The following is a 24481-nucleotide window of genomic DNA, read 5'->3' on the forward strand; positions in this document are numbered from 1 at the left end:
AAAGGACAAGAAACTACAAGATGGAAGCAGCTGGAGGGATTGACTCATGATTTCAGTTATTCCTATACTAATGCTCACTATATGGGAAACAAGCAAGACAAATTTGAGCTCTTAAAACAGGATGGCAAATATGACCTAATAGGCATTATTGAAATCTGGTGGGAAGAGACTGATGACTGGAATGTAGAAACTGAAGCATATAACCTGTTCAAAAGGAATAGACCAAACAAGAAAGGAGGAGGAGTAGCATTGTATGTAAAGATGTATGCACTTGTGAAGAGATCCATGATCTGGAAGATGGAGGGCAGATAGAAATTATATGGGTAATAATTGTTGTAGAGGCAAGCAACAGTTACCTTAGTGTCTGCTATAGACAGCCAAGCAAGACTGAAGACTAAAGACTTGGATGCCTTCCTAGAGTAGATTACCAAACATTCAACAAAGAGATACACAGTAGTCATGGGAGACTTACGCTTCTCTGATATTTGTTGGAACTCAAAACTCCACCAAGAATGTACGATCCAACAAATTCCAACAAATTCCTCCATTGCCTTCTGACAAGTTTATTTCCCAGAAAATGGAAGAAGCAACATGAGGATCATCTATCTTGGACATGGTCCTCACCAACAGGGAGGAACTGATCGACAGTGTGGAAATACTGGGAAGCTTGAGAGGAAGTGTTCATGTCCTCTTGGAAGATATTGGAGATATTTTTTCTTAGTAATCAGTGGCAATTGCAGAATAACTGGCCAGAACTAGCATCCCTAATCGTTGGCCATGCTGGTTGGGGCTGTTGTATAAAACATCTGAAGGTCAACAGGTTGGGAAGGCTCTATAAGATTATTGATAAAATTCAGCTGATTAAGATATTGTGAATTAGCCCAAAGCAGTTCATGAATGTGGTGTTGTTACAAGCTTAGTTAAGGTTAGCAAACCTCTAGCTCATACTGGCAGAATAACAATACTTAGAAGTCACCACCCACGCTCTTGAATAATAATGAAGTAATATTGAAAATTATGTGTATTTGTCTGACAAATGTGTGTAGGACTTAAACACATAGTTAATTTAAGTACCACTGATTTTAAATGGGAGTTTTGTGTGTAAGGCTGTAATTCTAAATAGATTTCTCTGTGAGCAAGCCTTAGTGAATACAGTGAGTAAGCCTTAGTGAATACAGTGAGACTTATTTCTGACTAAATACCTATTTTGCACAATTTCAAATACTAAGATGTAGCATATTATTTTTGTTTTAGTGATTTTTAAAGATTTTTGTAATTTTAGTTTACGTAGTTTGTCAATAGAATTTTGATATTTGTATACTTTAAAAAATTAGTTTAAGGATTCCCTAGCTGTGCCTAATAGATCCAACTTGCTTCAGTGAGGAGTGGTGCATTTCTGTTAATAGCTTCTACTTCTAGGAAAACACTTCAAAAATACAAATGTTAACTATATTTTAAGGTACCACAGATACATATCACCAATTTGACTTTGCTTCTAAACCAATTCTAAACCAGTTACAACTATTTCAGTTACATGTCTTAATGATAAAATGAATCTAAGCACAGATGTTGCATCAGAAATTTGCTTTCAAAGATTTTTCCTACTGGAGGTGATTAGGATAAAGCATAGGTTTATCCACCAGTAAAGAGAGCTCCAATACTGTAAGGCTACTGTTTCAACCAGCAAGATTGGAAGCAACTGCCAATGGTCCTCTCACTGACTATAGCCTGCAAAAAGGCCTGAAATGGAGTGTTTCAGGGTGGGGTGCCAGAGGCTCTGGATCCTAGGAAGGGCCACATGCCAAATGTTCAATGGCATTTACCTGATCCCAAATAAGTGCATACAGGACTGCAGCCAGGGAGTGCAATCTCAATACCTTGAAAGCACCAGGAAGGAGGAGCAAAACATGTAGGATTACACCAATAGAAACAGATTAACTGAAGCACTATTAATTAATTTTATATTTTCATTTTTAGACAAACACTGTAATTTGTGAAACTGGAGACTGTAGAGAGCAAGAGTTCAGGGATCATGATGGAAACTGTATGCTATGCAAACAATGTGGACCTGGCATGGAACTGTCTAAGGTATGCATGTATATTCACATTCTATAAACCATTTTTTCTTTTGATCCTATGTTTCCCAGTTATTGAGATTAACTTGAGTTTTATGTATTGAGTCACTGAGGGTTGTGAAATGGCACTTAGAAATGACAAGCAAGTGTTTTGTTAAAAATATTTAGATTCCCAGTATTAAGAACTTAAGAACAGTTCTGCTAGGTTAGACCCAAAGGCCCATCTAATCCAGCATTGCTTTCCCATAGAGGCCTACCAGATGTCTATGGGAAGCCCACAAAGATGACACGTGCACAATAGCACCCTCACATTTGTGTTCCACAGCAGTTGGTATTCACAGCAACCAATATTCTGTGATACACTTTGGCAGAGTCATAGTTATGAGGCTATGCCTAACTTTTAGGCCATTCCTTTATATACAAAAACATGTGATTAGATTCTTAGCCATATTTGGTTCTGGAGTAAAAATGTTAAAACAGAAGCTTTGTGGTTTCTGCTTTCTTTGAACTGATTTTCTCAGAGCATCCACAAGCTTAAAATTTAGTAGGAGATTTTATTCTTAAAGAACATTACACCCTTTTTTCACTGCTTTTAGTTAAATGAAAAGCTGTGCATCTTATGAGTGTCATAAATAACATTTAATACTGCTACTATGTGCTTTTTGCCACTTGGAGGAGCAGAAAGTATTTTCATGCTATGGAGTGGTTGTATTTGCATGTAAAGCTAAATTATTATTTGTTGTGACTTGCTTGAACATCTGAACCCACTCCAGGCAGCTTGCTGTTGTTAACAACAAACCAAGAAGTGAATCCATGGTTTGTTGTTAGCTTACAAATTGTGTCTTTTTAAAACTAAAGTTTGGGGTTGTGGTCAAACCCAGTGGATTTTTCTTAACCATGGTTGGTTTGCCTAATTTGAGCTCAACAACAACAAATCCAAATGTGGATGAATTCTGGTAATAGTCCTTTAGACAAGAAGTTTCCCATAGAAAGCAGTGTACACTGAGAGTTCATGAGAGTTGAGATATTCTGGTGGTGACTCAGATTAGATTTATTTAGGGTTGTCTAACCATCTTTTGTGAAAGCCTCTCCCTTGGTTAACTGCTTCTTTTCATCTTTTATCTTTAGATAGATGGTAAATATTAGCTCTTCAGTTTCTGACACCTTAGAGCAACGTTGCTCATTAAAATCTTACCTGATTTTTGTCCGACAACCTATGATACTTACATTTCCAGGGGCAGAGTCTTCTCCTCCCATTTGCTTGGGTGGCCAAGTGCCTGTAAGTTTGGAAGCAAAACAGGACCACCCAAATATAAAGTCATTACTTCACACCTGCAGGCTATGGTGGAACTCATGGAATGGTGTCTTTCTGCTCTCCCTACTTCTTCAGAATAGATAACTATTGCTGTTTTACCTGTCCTTCCAATTTCTACCTTGTCTAATTTCCAAATCTTTCTACCATTGCATTATCCAAACTCCTGTGGTACACAACTGCCTCCATATTAAAGATCTCCAAAACCACATTTTATTTATACTTGCATGTGAACATGTATCTTACAGTGAATACACATGTAAGATACATGTTCACATGCAAGTATAAATCAAAACATTGCCTGTTCTTGTAACATACCTTCCCTTTCCTGCTGGGGCAGAACAGGAGTTTCATTCAGGCTGCAGCTTTCTCCTTTCTCAGCTGATTTGCTGCTCCTCTCCTCTCCTATGGGCTCAGGTGGAAGCTCACTAGAGAACAGAGATTTGGGGAGGCAGAATGAGGAGGGGGCTGTTGCCTTGGTTCTCACAGGAAAAGACTTCTCATTCTGTGCCCAGCTTCCTTGCTGGAGCTTCTTCTGGGAAGATCACATTTGGTCCTTCATATTCTTATCATATCCCCCCCTTCTGCCAGCCCTCTGTGGCCTGGGATATTTTGGTAAGAGAGCAGCAGAAGATTGAGTCAGTGAAGCTGACTGACTTAAAGGTCATGCCTCTACTCCAGTTCTGTCACTCTGTTGGATTAATATATCTGAAAAGTCTTTGGGGGGGCATGATAAAAGGGTAAAGGTACCCCTGCCCGTACGGGCCAGTCGTGTCCGACTCTAGGGTTGTGCACTCATCTCACTCTAGGGGCCGGGAGCCAGCGCTGTCTGAAGACACTTCCGGGTCACATGGCCAGCGTGACAAGCTGCATCTGGCGAGCCAGTGCAGCACACGGAACGCCGTTTACCTTCCCGCTAGTAAGCGGTCCCTATTTATCTACTTGCACCCGGGGGTGCTTTCGAACTGCTAGGTTGGCAGGCGCTGGGACCGAGCGACGGGAGCGCACCCCACCGCGGGGATTCGAACCGCCAACCTTTCGATCGGCAAGTCCTAGGTGCTGAGGCTTTTACCCACAGCGCCACCCGCGTCCCTGGGGGGGGGGCATGATAGCCCCAAGTAAAATACTCAAATGCTTAGGAATACACAGGGTTTTATGTTTTCTTTTACTTTGTCACATGAAGCACTGAGAAGGGGCAGAATGTGGTTGCAGAGAGAAAGGAATGGGGTGGCTCGCCCCACCCCTGCGTGGCTTCCTCTACTGCTGTCTCCAGTTGGTAGATGGCATATTCCAGGGTGGACCCTTGTCCCAGCAATGAAATGACTAGACCAAGCCCTGATAGAGAAGCCAGTAAAGTGGGGTAGGGAGAAGAGAGACAGGGCTGTTTGGGAGATGGGGGGTGAGGGAAGAAGAGGAAATAAACTTCATGTGTGTTTGTACTATTAACTCATGGCTATGGAATTCACTATACTTCCCCTTGTTCGATGGAGTCACTGTTAGCAGTACACTGTTAGCAATACACAGCTTGTATCTGTTGGTTCAAGAAAATACAGGTAAAAATTCCTGGCTGCCAAGATCTTAAGTTTGGGGCAAGTACTCTTTGATGAGAGAACCCTTAGCAGAGATTTAAAATCACAAAATATGCAACAAACTAAAGCGTGGAAATAAGGACTGTTAGGCCTTTAAAATATGCCCTTGTGAGTTCCAAAACATCTCTCTACCCCCAGCATAGGAAAAGACCAGAGGCTTGGTAAGTTAAGAATTGGTTTACTTACAAACTGCCTAAAGGTCAGATTCATGTCCCTCCCACTGTTTTTAGCAGGCTTCATTTTGGGAGTGGTTGATGAAATGTGAGCTCTTGAAGAGCCATCAAGGTGGCAGCCACTGTTTTTGTTTCCCTCCCTTAATACAGTGCCTCTTTCTTAGTGATATGGAGGTTGGGGGAGGAATGGCAGCTACCGGCCTGACAGAACTTCAAGAGCGCCAGTGAGTGATTTCTTAAACCCAAAAAATAATGCCCACTCAAAATACATTGCCTTTAATGCCTTGTCAAATATGCCTGTGAAATTTGAGGGGCCATTTGGGTTTAACTCTATTTAAAGCTCATTGCTTGCATCAGTCTGAAGGCTTATAGATAATTTCTAAATAAATTATTTTACTTTGTCCAATTCTCTGTCCATTAAATTAGATACACGTTAGATCATCTTGCTTGCTTTTAACATAGTAATCAGGAAACTGGTCTATTGTATGTGCTATTTAAAACATATCTTCCATATCTTTGGCAAGCCTTTCAAAGGAACTATTTTGAAGCAGTTACTGGATAACATTTTGTCCTTCAAAATTAGCTCTTTCAAACAATATGCTTTGCAACTCTTAACTACAGTATGCACATTTCAGAATATGCTTTTTAAAAAGAAACAAATTACTTCATATAAAAATGCTGTGTTTTTAGTATCTAGTATTTAAGGGAAGGGTGTGGGAGAAGTGTGTTTCTAAAACTCTTGTTCCTGATATCACCCCTATCCACTACCATTTGCCAGAACAATATAAATGCAGATATCCCTTGCAGTTTGTTTATGGAATATATTTGCAGTAATGCCATACTGGTGCTTATTATTATCAAAAAGGGACTACTATGAACATTGTAACCCACTCTTATGACTCTGAATAAGAATTTGATCTTAGTGATTTTTTTTTTCAACAACAGGCATAACTTTAACCTCCCTAAAGCCAAATGAGAGAGTCTTTCAGCTGCTTCCTAAAGGCAAAGCTAATCATTTTGTCTAGCAGAGGGCTTGAGTAGAGTTAGCTTTTGCAAGAAAGACACCACTTGGCTGGTTTTGGCAATAGAAAATTACAAGGAGGGAAAGGGTTTCCCAAAGAAATAGGAAAGTGTGGGATACACCTGCACTCCCTTTTTAGAGTGAGGACAACTGGAGAACTCAGTGACATCGCAGGACCATATCTGGTTGACTACATAGCGCTTGATGTCATCATGCTTACTGTATGACCCCTAAACATTTGGTACCACACAGTGAAGAAACCAATTCATTTTAAATTTGCACTGAAACAGTAGCTGCAAACTGCCACAAAAATATGCAAGGAAGAGGGTAAGGTAAGGCTTTATCATGAGCACTCTAAAATAGCAACATGGTGGACTCCCACATAAACCTGCCTATGCACGGAGGTTATTTTCAGAAGCCCTCCCCAGCCGTCTAAAATGAGTCAGGTGGTGGTGACTGGGGAGAAGGCCTTCTTCATAGTGGCACCTTGCTTAAATAATTCACTTCTCAGAGCGCTATAGGTAATGTATCCTCCACATCAGTCAAATACCCTTTTTATTTTCTCAAGAATTTTAACTTAATGGTATATTTTATGTTGCTGTTTTTATTCAGTTTTGCTTTACTATTTTATTAATATCATTGATGCTGTTTTATTGTATTATATCATTTGTGTGAACCACCTTGGAAATATTGAAGGAAGGTGCACACATTCCTTAAATAAAGTAATTTGCACTCCAATAAATTACTAAATAAATAAATTGCTAAATAAATAAATTGCTAAATAAATAAATTGCTAAATAAATAAATTGCTAAATAAATAAATTGCTAAATAAATTACTATCATATTCTAGCTATTTTAAATACATAGCACCAGCTCCTCACTATGTTCTCAGTGTTGCTAATAAACATTGAAAACATGTTAATATTGGTAGTTAATATTTGGGTTTTTAAAAATTGGATCCATGATGCCTTGTTTTTTAGTGAAAAGCAGAGTTTTGTACTTTATTATAAAGATGAAAGATGCATATTTCAAACAGTTGCAAATGGTTATTTACTTTCTTAGTTTAGCTACTATCATTTGATATGCTTTTATTTTTCCTGTTTTGGTGTAAGTGTCTAAGAACTTAGAGCTTCTGCATTTTCACAAACCTAGCTTAATTAATAATGGACAGCTCAATAATACCCATAAGCCTGTAATAATGTAGCTGTGGGAGACCATGGAGTCCTTTATCATTCAAATGCTTAGCCATTTCTCAAATAAAGTAGATGAATAAGTATTGCTTATAGAAGTAAGGGAGATTATTAGTAGTGGAAGACACATTTGAACTTGCTGAAAGGATTGCTTTTGTCTCTAGAAAGTCTTATTCTCGGAAATAATTACACTGAGCCTTTGCTTCATCCTTGCAATCTCCCTTTATTCACGCTTCTAAATTTCTGAATAGTGTGTTCTTGCTTGTTAATCCCTACAGGAATGCGGCTTTGGATATGGGGAGGATGCCCAGTGCATGACATGCAGACCAAACAGATTCAAGGAGGACAGGGGCTTTCAGAAGTGCAAACCATGTTTGGACTGCGCTCTGATAAATCGATTTCAGAAAGCCAATTGTTCTGCTACCAGCAATGCTGTTTGTGGAGACTGCTTGCCAGGGTGAGTTAAGGAATCATAAGGAAACTAGAAATAACTTGTCTGCAGGGTTAGTACAACACACTTCAGATTTAGAAAGCCCTACAATCTGAGACTTGGCTGGCTTTCCCATCATAGACTGATGACTCTACCTTTTTGTTTTGCTGATTATATCTTCAGGACTGATTTCATGTCCTTGATGAATACTTCAGTGCTTCAATGAGAAACATTACGTTATTCCAGCACTATGAAATCCATTAACCACATCTACAATAACCCCTCAAATTACGTATATTTAGCTTGTGCACATTCAGCTTTACACTTAACAAATAAATAGAGGGTGGGCATCCAGGGGAAAAAGACTTTGGCAATCCCACCTGCCATTGAACCCAATGTGTTTTGACTAGACACTATTTTGGCTTTAGGCACGATCCCCAGAACATAACCCAATGTAAATTGCAGGCTTACTGTATTCCGCATGCTTTTCTGGTCATTTTAAAAAAGTTGTAAACATAATATCACTCTGACATGAAAAATTCTAATTTTCATGCTACCGTGCTTAAGCTAGTGCTGAAGAGTTGGTTTATTTCACAGCACAACACATAGAATTTTATCAGAAAGATGGCACTACCTCTAAAAAGGTAGAGATCTCTTTTATTTGAGTGATCACAGCTGTGGAACAAGAGCTTAAAATATTCTCATATATGGTTAAATATAAGACTTGGTCTTATATTTGCATATACACAAAACCATGGTTTAACACTATGTGGATGAGCCTCCATGAGCCCTTAAACAAAGTTTCAAACTCTGTTATTTATTCCTTTTCACTCCTGTTCCATGGCTAGAAGGACTTTTCCCAGGTTTGGTTTCAAAGAATCTCAGCTTAGCATTACTTTAAAAACATTAAATCATATACAGTGGTACCTTGGTTTGCATACGTCTTGGTTTGCATATGTTTTGGATTACAAACACGTCAAACCCGGAAGTGTATGTCCGTTTGCAACCTTTTTCTGGATTACAACCCATTTTTTTTTATTACACACACAAAAAATTTGGAGGCCACATTAGCGAAAACACGCCTTGGGTTACAACCTGTTTTGGTTTACAAACGGACCTCCGTTTGGTTGTAAACCAAGGTACCACTGTAATGGTTAGTTGCTAAACAAGCAAACTTCAAACCATGAATTTATTAATATGGTTGTTTAACTAACCATTTGCCAATTTGCCATGAATCACGGTTCCCAGCTTATACATAACAGTTAGCCAAGATTCTTTGAATCGAAACTTGGTAGAAGTGCTCCTCCCAGCTGCATGGGAGGACAGATGGGAGAGTATGCTAGCCTAGTGCTTCACATGGTCTTATAGAGGCTCAGCCACACAACACAGCAAACCATTGTTTATCATTATGTACAGACTGTTGTCGGGTGGGGGGGAATGGGCAGAAATTCCATACATAAGCTGTTTGGAATGTTGTACAGGTCCCCACACTCATCAGAACCTTTCTCAGAATGCTGCTCTTTGGTGATGTGGTCTTGGAAATTGACTGTTACTACTGTGAAACAAGTGGTGGTGGGGAAATAGCTAAAAAGAAAGCTGGTTTCATTGCTCCCTTCCCCCTCCCATTAAGAACTTTAATATCTGTTCTCAGTATTAATAGACATTGGATTTTATCCTCTAACGTAGTCACTGATTTACTGCATGATCTCACATTTTTCCAGAGCTGTTCTCTAGGTACACTCTTCCATATCTATGAAAGATGTCTGTATGTCCTGCTATTAAAATTTTGTAGACAACATGAGGAATGTGTGATCTGTTCCTCTGTCTTTCAGATTCTATAGAAAAACCAAGCTTGGGGGCTTTCAGGATATGGAATGTGTTCCTTGTGGTGACCCTCCACCTCCTTATGAACCTCACTGTAAGTGGTCCTGACAGTAAAATAGTATGATATTGAATTCAGGTTTGTTTGGGGTTTTTTTTGAACATGTACAGCTGAATTGAATTTGATAATTGAAACTGATATGTTGCCACAAATACCTCGCCTGGAAAAGCAAATGGCATATCACTAAAATAAAACTGCTTGATAATCCTAGCCTTTTAAAAGAGGCTGTCTAGCCTAGGCCCTGCTGATTTCCCAGTGCACTGTCCCAGGTTCTAACATGGGACAAACACTAGGCAGCCCTTCTCCAGGCAGAACTGGTACTCGAGAGCCTTTTCCCTTGCAGAATGAGGCGCAAGCTTCAGCCACAAATGGATGAATAGTGTACAAGCATGTTAACCAGTAATTGTTTCTCTGAGTGGTTTCCCAGCCCTTGTTCTTGTTGACCTTGGCTCCTCTTCACTTCTGAGCAGAACAATCCCAGATTTGAAGCTGAGCCTGGCTGTGGGGATAATCCTGGAGTTGTTTGTATGCCCTTGCTTCCTTGTGGTTTTAATGGAAGCCTTCTCTTTATGGCAAGAGGAGGAATGAAATGAAGCACTGTGCAGAAGGGCATGGCTAACCAACTGGAACTGTGAATGGCTGTGTCCCACACTAACATTTTGCTATGGGTCACATGTGTTATGTTTTAATATTGACATGAACCGACAGTGCCTGTAGTTCTGTTTAATAATGAGTTCTGGTATCAAACTATCTTTCTAGTATTTTGATGCCATTCATGGTGCAGTTTTCTAATTTGTTTTTATTTGTGCGAAGAACAGTATACATAGGTGCAATATAAATAATAAATAAAATAGTAATGTGTGAATAAAATAATGCATTTTTAGTAAGAACATATAATGTTTTGCATAATGCTTCAAATTCATTCAAGTATTAAGCATACATTTGTACACTGCTAATTCTTTATCTCAATAGATAAAAGTTGCAAATATTAAGGTTATGTGGCTATATAAATTAATCACAATGTGTATTCTTTGGCAAATTTTTGTTTGCTCTTGAATACAAGTTGAGGCTACACTTCCAGAGTTAAAGTCCCATCATATGGTGGGGCATTAATGAGGACTACAGAATGCTGGAAGCAGTTGATTATTACCCAGCTGGCTATAAATTTCAGGGCTAGCTTTCATCTTCACTCTCTCTGTAGACCTCTTTAAAACATGGTTTAAATATTTACTCATGGAAAAGCTGCTTGTGAGTTGTTAAAAGACCATCAGAAAGTTGAAAGGATTTTGTAATGATCAAGTAAGGGGTGTAAAAGGCCAAGAGAATTGTTATCGTTCTTGGGTAAACTTTATAGGGTAAACAAAAAATTCTGTGTCATATGATAATAGCAACTGAAGCCTATGCATAAATTCATTTAAAATAGCAAGTCCAAATATTTGCATTTACTTACAGAGAAATTTGATTGTACAATGGCAGTGCAAGATTTTAAGCAGAAATTAAAACAATACTAAATTAATGTACAGTATATTCAATTATTTCTGTATTGAGGAGAAGAAAAAAACTTTTAATAAAGGTAGGAAAGTGTACAGAAAAACCTTACATTAAATTTTACTCAGTTATCTTCTGATGGGTTTTATTCTTTATTTAAAACTTTTAAAAATCAGATGGAATTCATTACAACAAATAATAATCAAGCCCTTGTTAAGTCTTGGCTCTCCAAGACTGGTTGCAGAATGTTTTAAAAATAGCAAACATTAAGCTCATTGAGAATGAGAGCTGAACAATTTCACTGGCAGTACCTATTTTACATAGCTTCTTTTAGTCAAGATGTGGGCTAATCTTATTTTCACCACCGATTGTCCAAAGCTGTATAAAACGTTTGCTCTTCCACATTTACGTGGACAGGCAGAGACCCCCCAAGCCCCAGGTGACCCTCGGGAGGAATAATGACACCTGACAATGTGTTACAGGATTAAAATTGGCCACAACTTTATTAAATTCTCAGATGTAGGAAGACCTTGGCTTAGGCATTGGGCGTTTTTCCCTCCCAGTCCCCAGCCAGGGATCTGGGGAACATCAGGGTTATCCAAAGTGTGTGGGGATTGGGCTGACTCTGGAGAACATCTGTTCAAGCAGAAAGCCCGCCCCCCCATTTTGCCACATCATAGGGGAGAGTACTAACAACCCATTGGCGTTTGGCCAGTGCCTCCCCTCAAAATAACCCCTTTAACGGGGAACCCTGGGATTGCCGCCGCAGGGGGTGGGTGGGTCACTGCTTCATGCCCCCCCCCATTGAGAGAAGATAGACAAAAGGATTCCGCCCAAGGCCTACAAACCGCCAAAGTTGTGACAGTTTGCTACGGGGAAGGCGGAACCTGCCAATGCAGGGAAATTCCTTCCCGATCCCTCAATGACGACCATCTAGGACCGCAGCAGCACCTGCATAGCTGTAAGGAAGAAGGTTCAACTGCGAAAGAAGGTATAAACTGAGGGAGGGCAGGGTGGGGGAAGTTCAGGAGCCGACTGAGGACCAACAGATAAGTTACACCCTCTATTGTGAGTGTGGGTAGTCCTAACTCTACCTGGCCAATTCCCTTGGCAACACGCCCCCCAGCCGGGATTGGCTGATTGATGAGGCTAGGCGGGAACCTCCAGGTATCCACCTTGGGGGCGGGGCGGTGAAGCCAGCCACCCTGCCGGGGGTCTAGTAGTCTCCGGGGGGGGGAGCTGTTGGTTTCTGCTCTATTCACTGTGCAGCGAAGTGCCTGTCACGGGACAATGTTTTGCATTCCACAGTCACTGTTGGGTTTCCCACGGGAACGGGAGACTGGATGTGACGTACACTGGTTTCCTGTTTGTCTCTTTTTGTTCTCTCGGTGCTCCGAGGAGAAGGAGGTTGCTTCTCTGCTCTCGCAGAGGCAAGATGCATGTTTGTAATCTCTCAGCATTGAAGTATAAATAAAGCAAAATTAAGCATGTGGCACGTACTCCTCATCATTCCGCTGTGTTCAGGACTCTGCAAATACAACAGGAGCTGCGTGTGACCACGCAAAAGCCGCCCCCCAGTTAATGCGGGGAGCCATCATTCTGGATTGCTTCATGTTTCAGTGTCTGAAATAAAAAAACATTGATTTTCTGCAAGATTTTCTGACTAAACTATAGCAATGTTTTGAACTTTAGGCCAGAAGATGTTTTCCTAACACATGGCTCTTGCCAAAAACAGCAGCTGCATGTCTAGTTTCCTGGCTCCCTGTAACTTCTAGTACAGTTTCCCTGTTTTCACGACATCAAGACATTGTGTGTTTCTCTATTCCATTGCTTTTGACTGCTGGTGATAAAGCCTTTTATCTTCACATAATGTGTTTGCAAGACATACAGTTTCATAATACTATTTTTATATGAAGCAGTGATGTTTATTTTTCCCAGCATTTTGAATTCTGAGGTTGATATGTATCATCTTGTAAACAAATGTTTTGCCAGATATTAAGTATATATGGCGGTTTTAGTGAAGGTTAGCTTGGCATGCAAGAGAGTTTTTAGAAAGTTGAAATAACAATATTAAGCAGTTTAATAGTGTGATGTTAGCTTCAGATCTTTTGCTTATTAAACTATGAAATAAGAATGTTAAACAAGTGAAATCAGTTTGATAACTTAGTTTAATACAAACATCCTATAAATGAATTTAACTACAGGTTTTCTCTGATTTTATCACATCCTTCTTTGTTACCTTACAGTGATTATATCTTTTATAAATGAAGGTCATTTGCAAAAGTATCATAAATACAATCAGTTGCAACTAAATTGAATTTTAAAAGCATGCCTTGTCATCACTAATAGTTTAATTATACATCATTAGTGTTTAGTTATACGAGGAATAAATGTCACCTCAGATATTGTAATCATATTTGCCCTTTGTGTGATGTAGTAGCTAGGGTTGCCATATTTCAAAAAGTGAAAATATGGACACAAAAGTTGTTGAGCTTTGAGCTCTTTTTGGCAAAGTTGACAACATATCTGTTGCCATTCATCCAGATTTTCCCACTTCTGCCTGGACACTGCTTCCGACTGCAGTAACCCTAGAGTTCTAGGACTAGGACAAGAACCTGGGAGATCAAGTTTCTAATTCCCATTTCACCATATTTCAGTCTAACCTACCTCACAGAAATGTTGTGAGGATAAAATGGGGAGAGGGAGCCTCTACGGCACCTTGGAGGAAAGGTGGAAAATAAATATTGCTTTATATCAGTCTGATTAGAAGAGAGTTTTCACAGCATTTTATGTCGGTTACTCTGCTGTTCTATCACATTCAGGTAGGATTGCGTAGGTCTGTATTTAGTAAGATGCCTGGAATGGAGTAGCAGTAGTCTTATATTTGGGCTGCACTGAATTTTGGAAGAGTCATATAAAGGGCCATAGACCTTTTAATCCCAGCTTATAAAATCAATCAATATGGCTCTTATTATGCTTTAAAAAGAGTGGCAAAACTAGAACTGAATTCTGTAGCCCCTGTTCAGAGGCCCTCTGCTTGACCCAACACTTGCAACACTGATATACACGGTACAGTTTCGCTATTCATTGCAGTGTTGCCAAAATTTCTGTACGCTCCTTCCCTAAGGCCTATCCTATGCTAGCCAAAAGCACAGCGTGCACCTAGCTGACTTCAACTAGTTTTTCCACAACTTTGCCACTTACTGGGGAGAAACCTTGGGTGGGTGGCAAAACAAGATAATGTAAATAGTGTCATTTGACAAAGGCATATTCTGGAATCGAGGTTTATGGAAAGAGCTTCACAAGTTTATAGTTTTGTTTCATTCTGTAATTTTTGTTCACAGTGACTGCAAGTCAGAAATGAAAAGAAAGCTTAGATGTCATGAAATGTAAGCAACACACTGGGTGTGTGAAGGACAAATCTTCCAAGCCCCCCCTTGGTTTGGCTCAGGATTTTCCAGGTTTCCCAAAATAAAATTTGATTGCCTTGGAGCAGGTTTGCTTACCTCCACCGGGCTCATGGCTGAGCCATGTGCCTCAAATATTCCCCCTTCCATCTCCTTACCTGATGAATTGGCTGAGTGTAGTAGCAGCAAAGGAAGGAAAGGTGGCATTTTTTTCAAGCCTCTCTTCTCATTTCCCTCAATCACTTGTCATCTAAGTGTCAAAATGCAGTGCACTAGAGGATCATGCTCCATCATGGCTTCCTCATGCTATTAGCCAGATTGCAAGGTGATAGTGGGATGGTGTGTGGTGCAAAGTGAAAAGTGTATTTCTTTCAAGGGCTCTTAAAAGCTTGTGGAATGGGCTTTTAAATGTTTGTTTTTAGAGGGTTTTTTAAAATGTGAAACTGAATAAATAAATTGAACTAGCAATGCTGTGAACTGCGCCATGGGTCCTTCTGCTTACATAGCATGTCCTTTGTCACAGAGCTGTAGACTTTCCATGCTGGCTGTTCATGGGTGATGCTCATTTATGTTGCATTTTTTCTCCATCTTCCTTTTGGATCCATCTGATTGTACTATGGGGGTTAGGAAGCAGGTTTGTATTTGATTAGAATTCATTTTAATAATTGCAGGTAGTAGAGATTGAGATGTTATCTTTTAGGTGACATTAGTATTCCTTTTTACTTTCTCCTGTGACCTGCCAGTCACTGGTGGCTTTATATTTTTCTCAAGGAAATAAGCGCAATGAATGGCTAGTTTGTTCACTGTACAAACCTCCCTTCCTGCTAGTGTTTTCCTCAAAAGGTCTACAAAAGCCAAAGACGCGGCCTATTGTCTCAGGGCTTAAAAAGGTAAAAGGTATTCTTAGAGACTTCTGCATTAGCATTAATCCTTTTGTATCAAGAGTCGAGAAAGAAAAAAAGCAAAACTAATATTACCAGTAAAGGAAGAGAGGAAAATGAGTAGCTCAATGCATTAAAGAAATAGAGAAACAAGTAGTCAGATGGGCAGGGTACAAATAATAAATTGTTGTTGTTGTACTTAATTGTGCACAATTAATAACAAGAGCAGGAAGAGAATTTTCCATTTGCTTTTCTTCCCTGTGTTTTGTTATAAGCAGTTTGTAGCCAGTTGCTTTCTCCCTATCAGTTGGTACACACTTCAGAAGCTTGTAATGCCTAGATTATAGCTAGTTCATCTGCCTGGCCTCTCAGAGCTATCAGGCAGAAAGAGGTGTGAGAGAGCATTAGGCAGAAATGAAATGTTTGCATCTGTATAACAGAAACATGTTCAAAACATTGGATGATGTTTTACTCACAGACCCACTGAAATTAATAAGCATGCCTAAATTAGGTTCATTAATTTCACTGGGTATGTTCTGAGTCAAACTAAGTTGAATACTACCCATTCCTACTAGTTTCTTAATTCTATTTTCTTTTTTAAAAATACATCCATGTTGATTTCAGCTGGACACACTTTGAAATAAATGTGCTGCCCAAGTCTTTTTGTCCCCATTATTTCCACCAAACTCCCTTGTTAATAAGTAGCCATGTATGGAGGCTGAAAAACACAAGTCAGTGCTTTTATTTTGACAACTGAGGTCTTTATTTATCATGCATCATACTGAGTTGCCTCCCCACCCCCCCCCAAATTTTGTGTCTAGACTGCTCCTTCCCTGGAGCTCAGAAGTCCTCTGAAGCACCTCTAAGACAATCAGCTAACATATTTTTGCCACTCATGCTTTTGGCTTACTGACTTGACTTCTTTCCCTCCAGCTTTTCTTAAAATTACCTTTAAAAGTGCTGTCTCAGTATTTTATTCTCTGACTAGGCCTCACCCTCCTGAGGAGACTCCAGATGACTGAAAACAGTGCACCCCAGGGATGTCCCATTGTGTTTATCAAGCAGGTTGCATACTCAGTGTTTTGCAAGTCAGCTCTGTACATGGTTATTCACACTACTTGATGGAGAAAAAAGAAAGGTCGTTTGTATATCAAAGCTTTAAAGATAGAATATATTATTCCTGCTCAATCTGTAAAAAATGTGCCTTTTTCTGATGGGTACTGTATTTTTCGCTCTATAGGACGCACTTTTCCCCCTCCAAAAATGAAGGGGAAATGTGTGTGCGTCCTATGGAGCGAATGCAGGCTTTCGCTGAGAGCCCTCCAGGCTTCAGGAAGCTATCCGCAAACCTTAGGAGCGCTCCCCCAGCCCGCAAGCTCTGGGAGCGGCGGCAAGGCTGCGCAACCTTGCCTCCGCTCCCGGACCTGTTCTGGGGGCGGGGGAAGCTCGTGCTTCCCCCTCCCCAGCCCCATGGCTAAAAACAAAGCTGCTCACAGCCTCTCCCGGCTGGAGAGGTTGTGTGTGGCTAAAGAGGAAGCCAAGACAGCCCGCGGGATCCATCCCGCTGGCTCTCTTGGCTTCTTTGCTCTTTGGGGCTGGGGGGAAAAATAATTTTTTTCTTTATTTCACCCCCTAAAAACTAGGTATTTTGTGTGGTATTCAAATATCTTACAACGTACATTAAGCTGGCTAATTTCCAGTTTCTTTAGGAATATTTAAACTGAAAAGTGAACTCTTGTGTTTGAATAGCTATCCATTGACATATAAATTCAGTTATGTTAGAATTCCTGTTTATCCATATTAATTACTTAGACACATATATGGAGCCCAGAGGATACATATAGGCCACAACAAATACCTGTCTTATTGCTCCTCTCTCATAAAGCACTTACGGCTATTGTGGCCTATCACGGGGTGTGGGGTATGATTTAACCTCTTCCCTCACAGTATGATTAGTGAAATCCTAACCATGTCTACTCAGAAGTAAGTTCTTTTGAATTCAGTGGGGCTTCCTCGCAGGTATGTGTGTTAGTTTTGCAGCCTAAAGTTGTGAGAATCCAAGGAGTTTCAGTTGTCCAAATTTTTCCCATCCTACCTGTGAGTTTTGTTCTCAGACTTGCTGTCATACATATCATTTTTATTTCTTGTTCTGGTTGTTGAAATATGGTGGGGGTACCTTGTTTTGTTTTTATGTGTTGACTTGTCATTTTTATTTTTATTACGGATATGGACTTCAAAGGGGGAAGAAGCCTGGGCCTCTTTAGACCTCTGAGGGAGCCTAATTCTGTCTAAAAGGAGGTCTGTGCATGTCTCTGATATCCCAGCTCAACTTTCTCCATTCTGCTGTAAGACCGTAGAGCCACACTATTTCATGGTCAAACTGGAAGGAGATATGGGATGCGTACACAGTCCTTCCATTTCCCCTAACAGGCACATCTTGGTGCATATAGCAAGGGTAGAAACATGAGTTTTATGAACTAAAAGGATTATACCAATAGTCTGTAATGTTTTAAATTTATGATGTGGAAAGGGTGAAGAAGGTGTTAATTTGAACTACAGGGATTGAGAATGTCAGTATTTCTCTTAACCAGCCTTCTGCACAAGTTAGTACTAGAAGCAACCTTTCATCTCTTGAGTCAATCCTATAATTAGCATCATTCTTTGCCAGAGGCTGAGTGAGTGTTTGTTTTAGGTATAATATGTCTGCAAGATATTTAACTTAATCATTACTTTTTATTAACAAAGAGCTAGCTGCTCAGTTATCAGATTTAAGTGAACTTGAAATTCCTCAGAGAAAATGGGATAATGATTGACCTATACTGTGTGGATGCTCTTTGCGGTCGGCCTTGTATATTTATCAGTAGGCTGACCCTTAAGGCGACTTACAGTATTCATGCTTTGAATTTAGAAAGCAGTATTGAAGGCTAAGTAGTGACTAATCTGCTAGATGCAGCTCATTGAACAACTAGATTGCATAGATCTTATCTACATCCATTCTGTTGGGTTTGTTCTCTGAATTTACTGTATTGTTCATCTCAGTAAAGGAGCATAATTTTTCAGTGGCATTTCATTTTTGTTTGCATGAGAAGCTAATATGCTTGAAAACCAGAAATATTATTTTGCTCAGGCTGTACATTTCAAATTGTTTAGCTTCTCAAGTCTTTACTTCCAGAAGTTGTAGGACAAGGTAAAACCTTACTGGCTTCACGTGCATAGAACAAATGTGGCACCAACCCTTAGGAGCTAGTTTAGCAATGTGTTGTATTCATCTTTAGCTGCTAATATGCTGCCAGGTGTGCAGCAAGTCAGTAGAATCCAAAGTAAACTTTCAGCACTTCACTTGGGAGCATGCAGCAGCTTGTTCTGCCTCAGGAGCCCAGTGCGTTGGCTAGTCCTGGAACAAGTACGCATATCCTTGAAGAAGAACAAGTTTTCTAGGTGCTTTAAGGATCATCCCCACCAAACAGCACCAAATGAAAAAAAGGAAGCCTCACATCCAACTGGCGTCGGGCCTCTCACGTGGGATAGTGAGGACTCCGCTTGGGAGGAAGAACTCTCGCTGATAAAGCGATTCTGGTCACTGCATTCTCCAGCTCAAACTGAGATCCTGAAAAGACTTGATTTACTTCGAAGCAGACTAGAAAAAAAGGATGATCAAGGTGAGACAATGAAGGACCCTTATGTGCAGCCCATATCTCCCAAATGTCTGGTGGATAAGAAGACAGTGGGAGGCACCTTTAAATGTGTAGACGTGGAATTACAATCTGAGCCCCCTGTGATGTACAATAAAGTAAGACCAAATCAAGGTGTGAAACCTCAAAGCTCCTGGCACAGCTATCTTAAATTGTCTCCGAATGAATTAGCTTCCCCCCCAACTCCAAAATCTAGCCCCAAATCACCAAGAAAAGAGGATCACTACACTCTCTCCAAGCAGTCAGCCTCAAAAAGAGCCAACGGGTGTGTTTTTTTAGACACCAAAGAATTGCTGGACATGGTGGTGACATAGATCCAGCTCCCCGAAGGGCCCGGGGCCTAAAAGTGCTGTCTTGGAATATCGCGGGTTGGCACGCCAAGAAAAATAATCAACAATTTTTGTGTTACCTTAAGCAATTTGACATCATCTTCTTTCAGGAGACATGGCAGAATGACCCTATATTTCTTAATGGGTATAACTGCCACTACCTGCCTGCCTCTCCATCTCTAAGGGGCGGCAGATCTAGTGGTGGCCTAGCTTGCTTCATTTCCACGGAGCTGGCGCATTCTCTAACAGCCCTACCCAGCTGCAATTCTTTAGCAACAGCCGCTCTACTTAGCTTCAAGAGAACTACTCTCTTGCTGGTCAATGTCTATATTCCCCCAGGCCAAAAAAACCCCGTTGTCAAGGCTACATGGGCTGAGCTAGAGGCGTTTTTAGAGCCTCTCGAATCTACTTACCCGTCTGCCCTGACTATTGTGTGTGGAGACTTCAACGCTCGTATAGGAACAGATGACAACAGTCTATACACTCATTTCAACCAATTTATGGACCCTGAAGAACAGACGGATATTGGCGCGACACGACTGTCCAAAGATAGTAGAAGTAATTTCCCAGGTCTCTGCTTAGTGCAGGCTGCCAGACGGAGGGAACTGCTGATATTAAACGGCAATATAGAGGGGGACCGCCCCGGGGAATATACCCATTTCTCCAAGGCTGGGGGAAGCGTTATAGATTATATCTTAATCTCAAGATTTGCTCACAGCTTTGTAAGGAAGTTCCAAGTGGGCCACAATACTCTGAGTGATCACCTACCTCTAATTTTAGAGCTTGCAGGTCGGCCTTTTGACTATTCTATTGCCGAGCCACAATATATACCTTCTGTAAATTTGGATATACCTGCCCCCAAAAGACTCAAATGGTCCCCAATACTGAATGAAAATCTAACCCTCCTTCTTCAGTCAGTGGAGTTAAAGCTTATTCGCTCCGCTATTGTATCAGGCAATTCAGTAGCTGCGATTATGGAACGCTTCAAATTACTTTTGGAAAGATTGAAACCCCATTTAACAACAGTGATACATAGCTCCGCTACAAAGAGGGCAAAGGACGGAGCTAGCTGGTTTGACCTGGAGTGCAGGCAAACAAGGAGACAAACGAGAACAGCCTACCGGAGATACAGGAAATCAGGGACTGCCCTCCTACTTAATGCTTATATTTATCTGAGACGGTCTTACAAACAATTACTAAGGAGAAAGAAATTGGAAGCTGAAAGAGCCGCATGGCACAGTTTGGTTAAGGCATCACACGAGAAAGATACTACTTGCTTTTGGCGAACCATATCTGGTCTACTGGACCAGGAGCGTACTAATTCCATCTGTACAGTGGAACCAATGGAGTGGTTGCGCCATTTTCAATCTTTGTTCTATGACCAGGAAGCCCAACATTACAAACTATGCATTCAATTGGAGGACCTACCTCATTGGCCACCAGTAACTGCGAAGGAAGTTGAGAATTTAATCGCACAATTAAAGAACAACAAGGCCCCAGGGAATGATTACATCCCTGCCGAACTTCTGAAGTCCAACATTGGCTGGTGGGCCCCCCTGCTGGCGTCTTTATTTTCTTGGATCGACTCAACGGGTTTACTCCCAGATGGTTGGACTGAGGCAATAATTATCCCAATCTATAAAAAAGGACCCATGACAGACCCGGCGAGTTATAGACCAATCAGCCTTCTGCCTATACCCAGCAAACTATATGCCAAACATCTTTATACCAAGCTAACTAGCTGGCTGGAAACTGAAGCTATTCTAGCGGAAGAGCAAGCGGGTTTCAGGCAAGGCAGATCCACCATAGACCATTGCTTCACCCTAGCCTATTTAATTGACAAATATGCCAAAAAATCCCGTGGGGTGTTATATGCAGCCTTTATCGATCTAAAGGCTGCTTTCGATTCAATTCCACGTGTAAGACTCTGGGATAAATTGAGCACATCAAGTATAGACAAAAGACTATTATTTCTGATCAGCTGTTTATATAAAGACACGGTGCTGCATGTAAGAACTTCGTTAAATGGCCATCTTATAGGACCAGTTCCTGTCAGTAAGGGGGTCAAGCAAGGTTGCATCCTGGCCCCAGTTCTATTCAACATCTACATCAATGATATGGTTAACTGTTTGTCATCTCCGGACTTCCACGCCCCCAAACTGGCTGACAAAGCAATATCAGTGCTTTTGTACGCTGACGATGCGATACTCCTATCTCGAACAAGAATAGGCTTAAATAGGCTCATAGGTGAATTCTCAGCATACTGTAAGAGAGAGCAACTTGCAATAAACTATCAGAAAACCAAAATTATGGTTTTTGCAAGGAAACACAGACAGTACAGCTGGAGGATGGATAACCAGACAATTGAACAAGTCAAAGCCTTCAAATATCTGGGTATCGTTTTCCAGTCGACCGGGTCCTGGGATGTCCATCAAAAATGTGCCAAAGAAAAAGCAGCTCAAAGTATCAAGATGCTGTCCCGCTTCTTCTACACGAAGGGGGGCAGATACATCCCAGCAGCCCTTGAAGTTTTTCAAGCAAAACCTCTGGCGCAGTTACTGTACGGGGCGCAAATCTGGACGGGGAACCACTGCTCCAGTCTTGAAACTGTCCAGTCTAAATTTCTAAGGCAGATATTCGGCGTCCCCTCCTGTGTTCCAAACGCAGCATTACGACTCGAGGCCTGCCTTCCATCTGTGGAAACTCGGACCTGGCAGAGAACATTCAACTATTGGCTTCGTCTTAATCTGAATCCACCTGGTCTACTGCCTCTAGTAATGCAAGACCCTCACAAAAGCAAGTGGTTCAAAACTGTGCATCAAAAACTCCTTACATGCGGTCTGCATTCACAGTCCCTACTATCAATGGGCCTCATTAAAGCAAAGAGTCTAATAGGCCAGCGCCTGAAAGACATTGAACGACAAAACAACCTGACTATCTTAAAGAAACTGTGCCCACGGTATACCTACTTTCCCCCTTCTCATTTTGACTCTCCAGCTTCATATTTGTCTAAACTAACCATCCCAAAATACAGACGTGCCTTTACATTGGCTAGATGGGATGTTCTTCCCTCTGCTGTACTCGAAGGTCGTTACCAAAAGAATCCATTTGAAAAACGACTCTGCCCATGTGGAGATGGTAACACGGAAACAGTGTCCCACGTCCTTCTTTCTTGCCCCCTTTACAAAGACCTAAGGAATGAGATTATTACTCCACTCATTCTCTCCAACCCCGGCCGTTCACCAGACATTACACTGTATTTTCTATTATCTGATACGGATAGTCAGATAACAGAGAAGGTCGCGAGGTACATCGAGAGAGCTGCGAAATTGAGGGCCACCATCTGAGTGACAGACTTGTTCATCCGACGGACCTCCTTTTGCCTGTTATTTTCTTCCTTTTATCCCTATTTTCACTTTTAACTCTTGTACAGCTGTGGCCTGTTGGCTTTGCTAATAAAGTTTTGATTTGATTTGGTGCTTTAAGGCAGGTGCAGAAGGCCTCAACTTGGTGTGTGGAGACTAGCAGACAGTGAGAAACATCTAACAGTATCCTGTAAGCAGAGAGGCAACACAGCAGGGAAGTAGCAGTTGTACTAACTTCTATAGGATATTGTGTCTGAGGAGCCAGCAGGATTACACCCAGGGCTCTAATATTTTTGTGTTAAGTTATTCAATATTCATCTGTGTTCGTTCTATTTAATCATATAAAATGTTCAGTGCTTTTTGCCCCCTATTTTTAGGGACTCCGATTTAAGAAAATTGGGGGGGGGGGGCGAGATACTATCTGTGTACAAGACGAGCCCAGATTTTGAACATTATTTTAGAGTAAAAAAATAGTCTTATACATGGAAAAGTATGGTATATATATATATGTGTGTGTGTGTGTGTGTGTGTGTGTTTTAGGGTTTGCAAACACACGATACATTTTTATTTTCTTATGAACATTATTACAATTCCCTTTATTAATGAAAAACATTTTTAAAATTAATTTAGAAATAAGACTTCTAAGCGAACATAGTAGACAGTGGAAAGCATAGCCTGATGTAATAAGCAGTTGGCTGTGTTCCTTGAATGGCTTTGTGTGTAAAGTTATGTATACTGGAAAGTACATGGTCACAAAGGAGTGGAGGGGAAAGAAAGAAAATAAGATAAATTAAGGATTTGTGTGTGTTTTATTTCTAATCCAATATATGAATACTGTATTTTTTAAAAAAATAGCTGGGGAAATGTCAACAGTTCTGTATATTGGCAACTGCTTATATTATGCAGCTGGGATTACTTAGTATAACCACAAATATTGCTCAGGTTTTTTTGTTTAAAGAACACCCGGCGTTTGAGTTTACATCGAGATTGCAAAAATGTTATTGACTTGCAGAATAAAGAATTTTTATTTGAAATAATCCAATAAACAGTCTGAAAAATATTTATTACTAATATTATGTATATACAAAGAAAAATAAAATGTTTCCCATCAATAATAAATCTATTTCACTACAGCCACAATTTCACTTAGTTTCATTTTTATAATGAAATAACAACTCATATATTTGCTTAAAGAGAAAAGCTTTCCAGTGTTCCATTGGTCATATTTTTTTCTGTTCCCTTTATGAACCTAAATAAAAAAGTAATATTGAATCATACCACTTTTATTATTGACTCAAATTGATAAACTATTCATAACAAATTATATCTTAAACTTCCAGAATCAGGCATGGACCACAGTACAAAAGAGATAATCTGCAAAGTTATCATCATTGGGAATAAAAGGGCAAAGAAGAGTATACATCTTGCATGAACATACAGTACTTTTCAATATATAAGATGCCCCCTATTTTGGGGGACTCAAATTTCAGAAAATGTGGAGATGGCATAGAGTTGTTGAGCTGATTACCCATTGTTGTAGAGCTTTTCTTGGGGGGGGGGGATTGCCGAAAATCGCTCACCTGCACACGTCACAAAATCCGCCTCACATCTGTCCCCTTGCTGGCAAAAGCTGCCAATCGCACAAC

General features: G+C 40.4%; 1 protein-coding gene across 9 annotated transcripts in view; it reads left to right on the top strand.

Annotated features, from left to right (window-relative positions):
- TNFRSF19 (TNF receptor superfamily member 19) overlaps positions 1-24481 on the top strand; it is a 61716-nt gene that overhangs the window by 18990 nt on the left and 18245 nt on the right. For 6 of the 9 annotated variants that reach the window (XM_028726330.2, XM_028726335.2, XM_028726337.2 and 3 more), the window contains 3 exons: positions 1978-2088; positions 7640-7818; positions 9624-9709. In XM_028726330.2, coding sequence (XP_028582163.2) covers positions 1978-2088; positions 7640-7818; positions 9624-9709 — 376 coding nt within the window. Of the gene's footprint in view, positions 1-1977; positions 2089-5313; positions 5374-7639; positions 7819-9623; positions 9710-24481 lie in introns of all 9 variants that reach the window. The other 3 variants (XM_028726336.2, XM_028726339.2, XM_028726338.2) reach the window with 2 other exon arrangements.

The sequence above is a fragment of the Podarcis muralis genome, chromosome 4, assembly GCF_964188315.1.
Source record: "Podarcis muralis chromosome 4, rPodMur119.hap1.1, whole genome shotgun sequence".
Lineage (NCBI taxonomy): Eukaryota > Metazoa > Chordata > Lepidosauria > Squamata > Lacertidae > Podarcis > Podarcis muralis.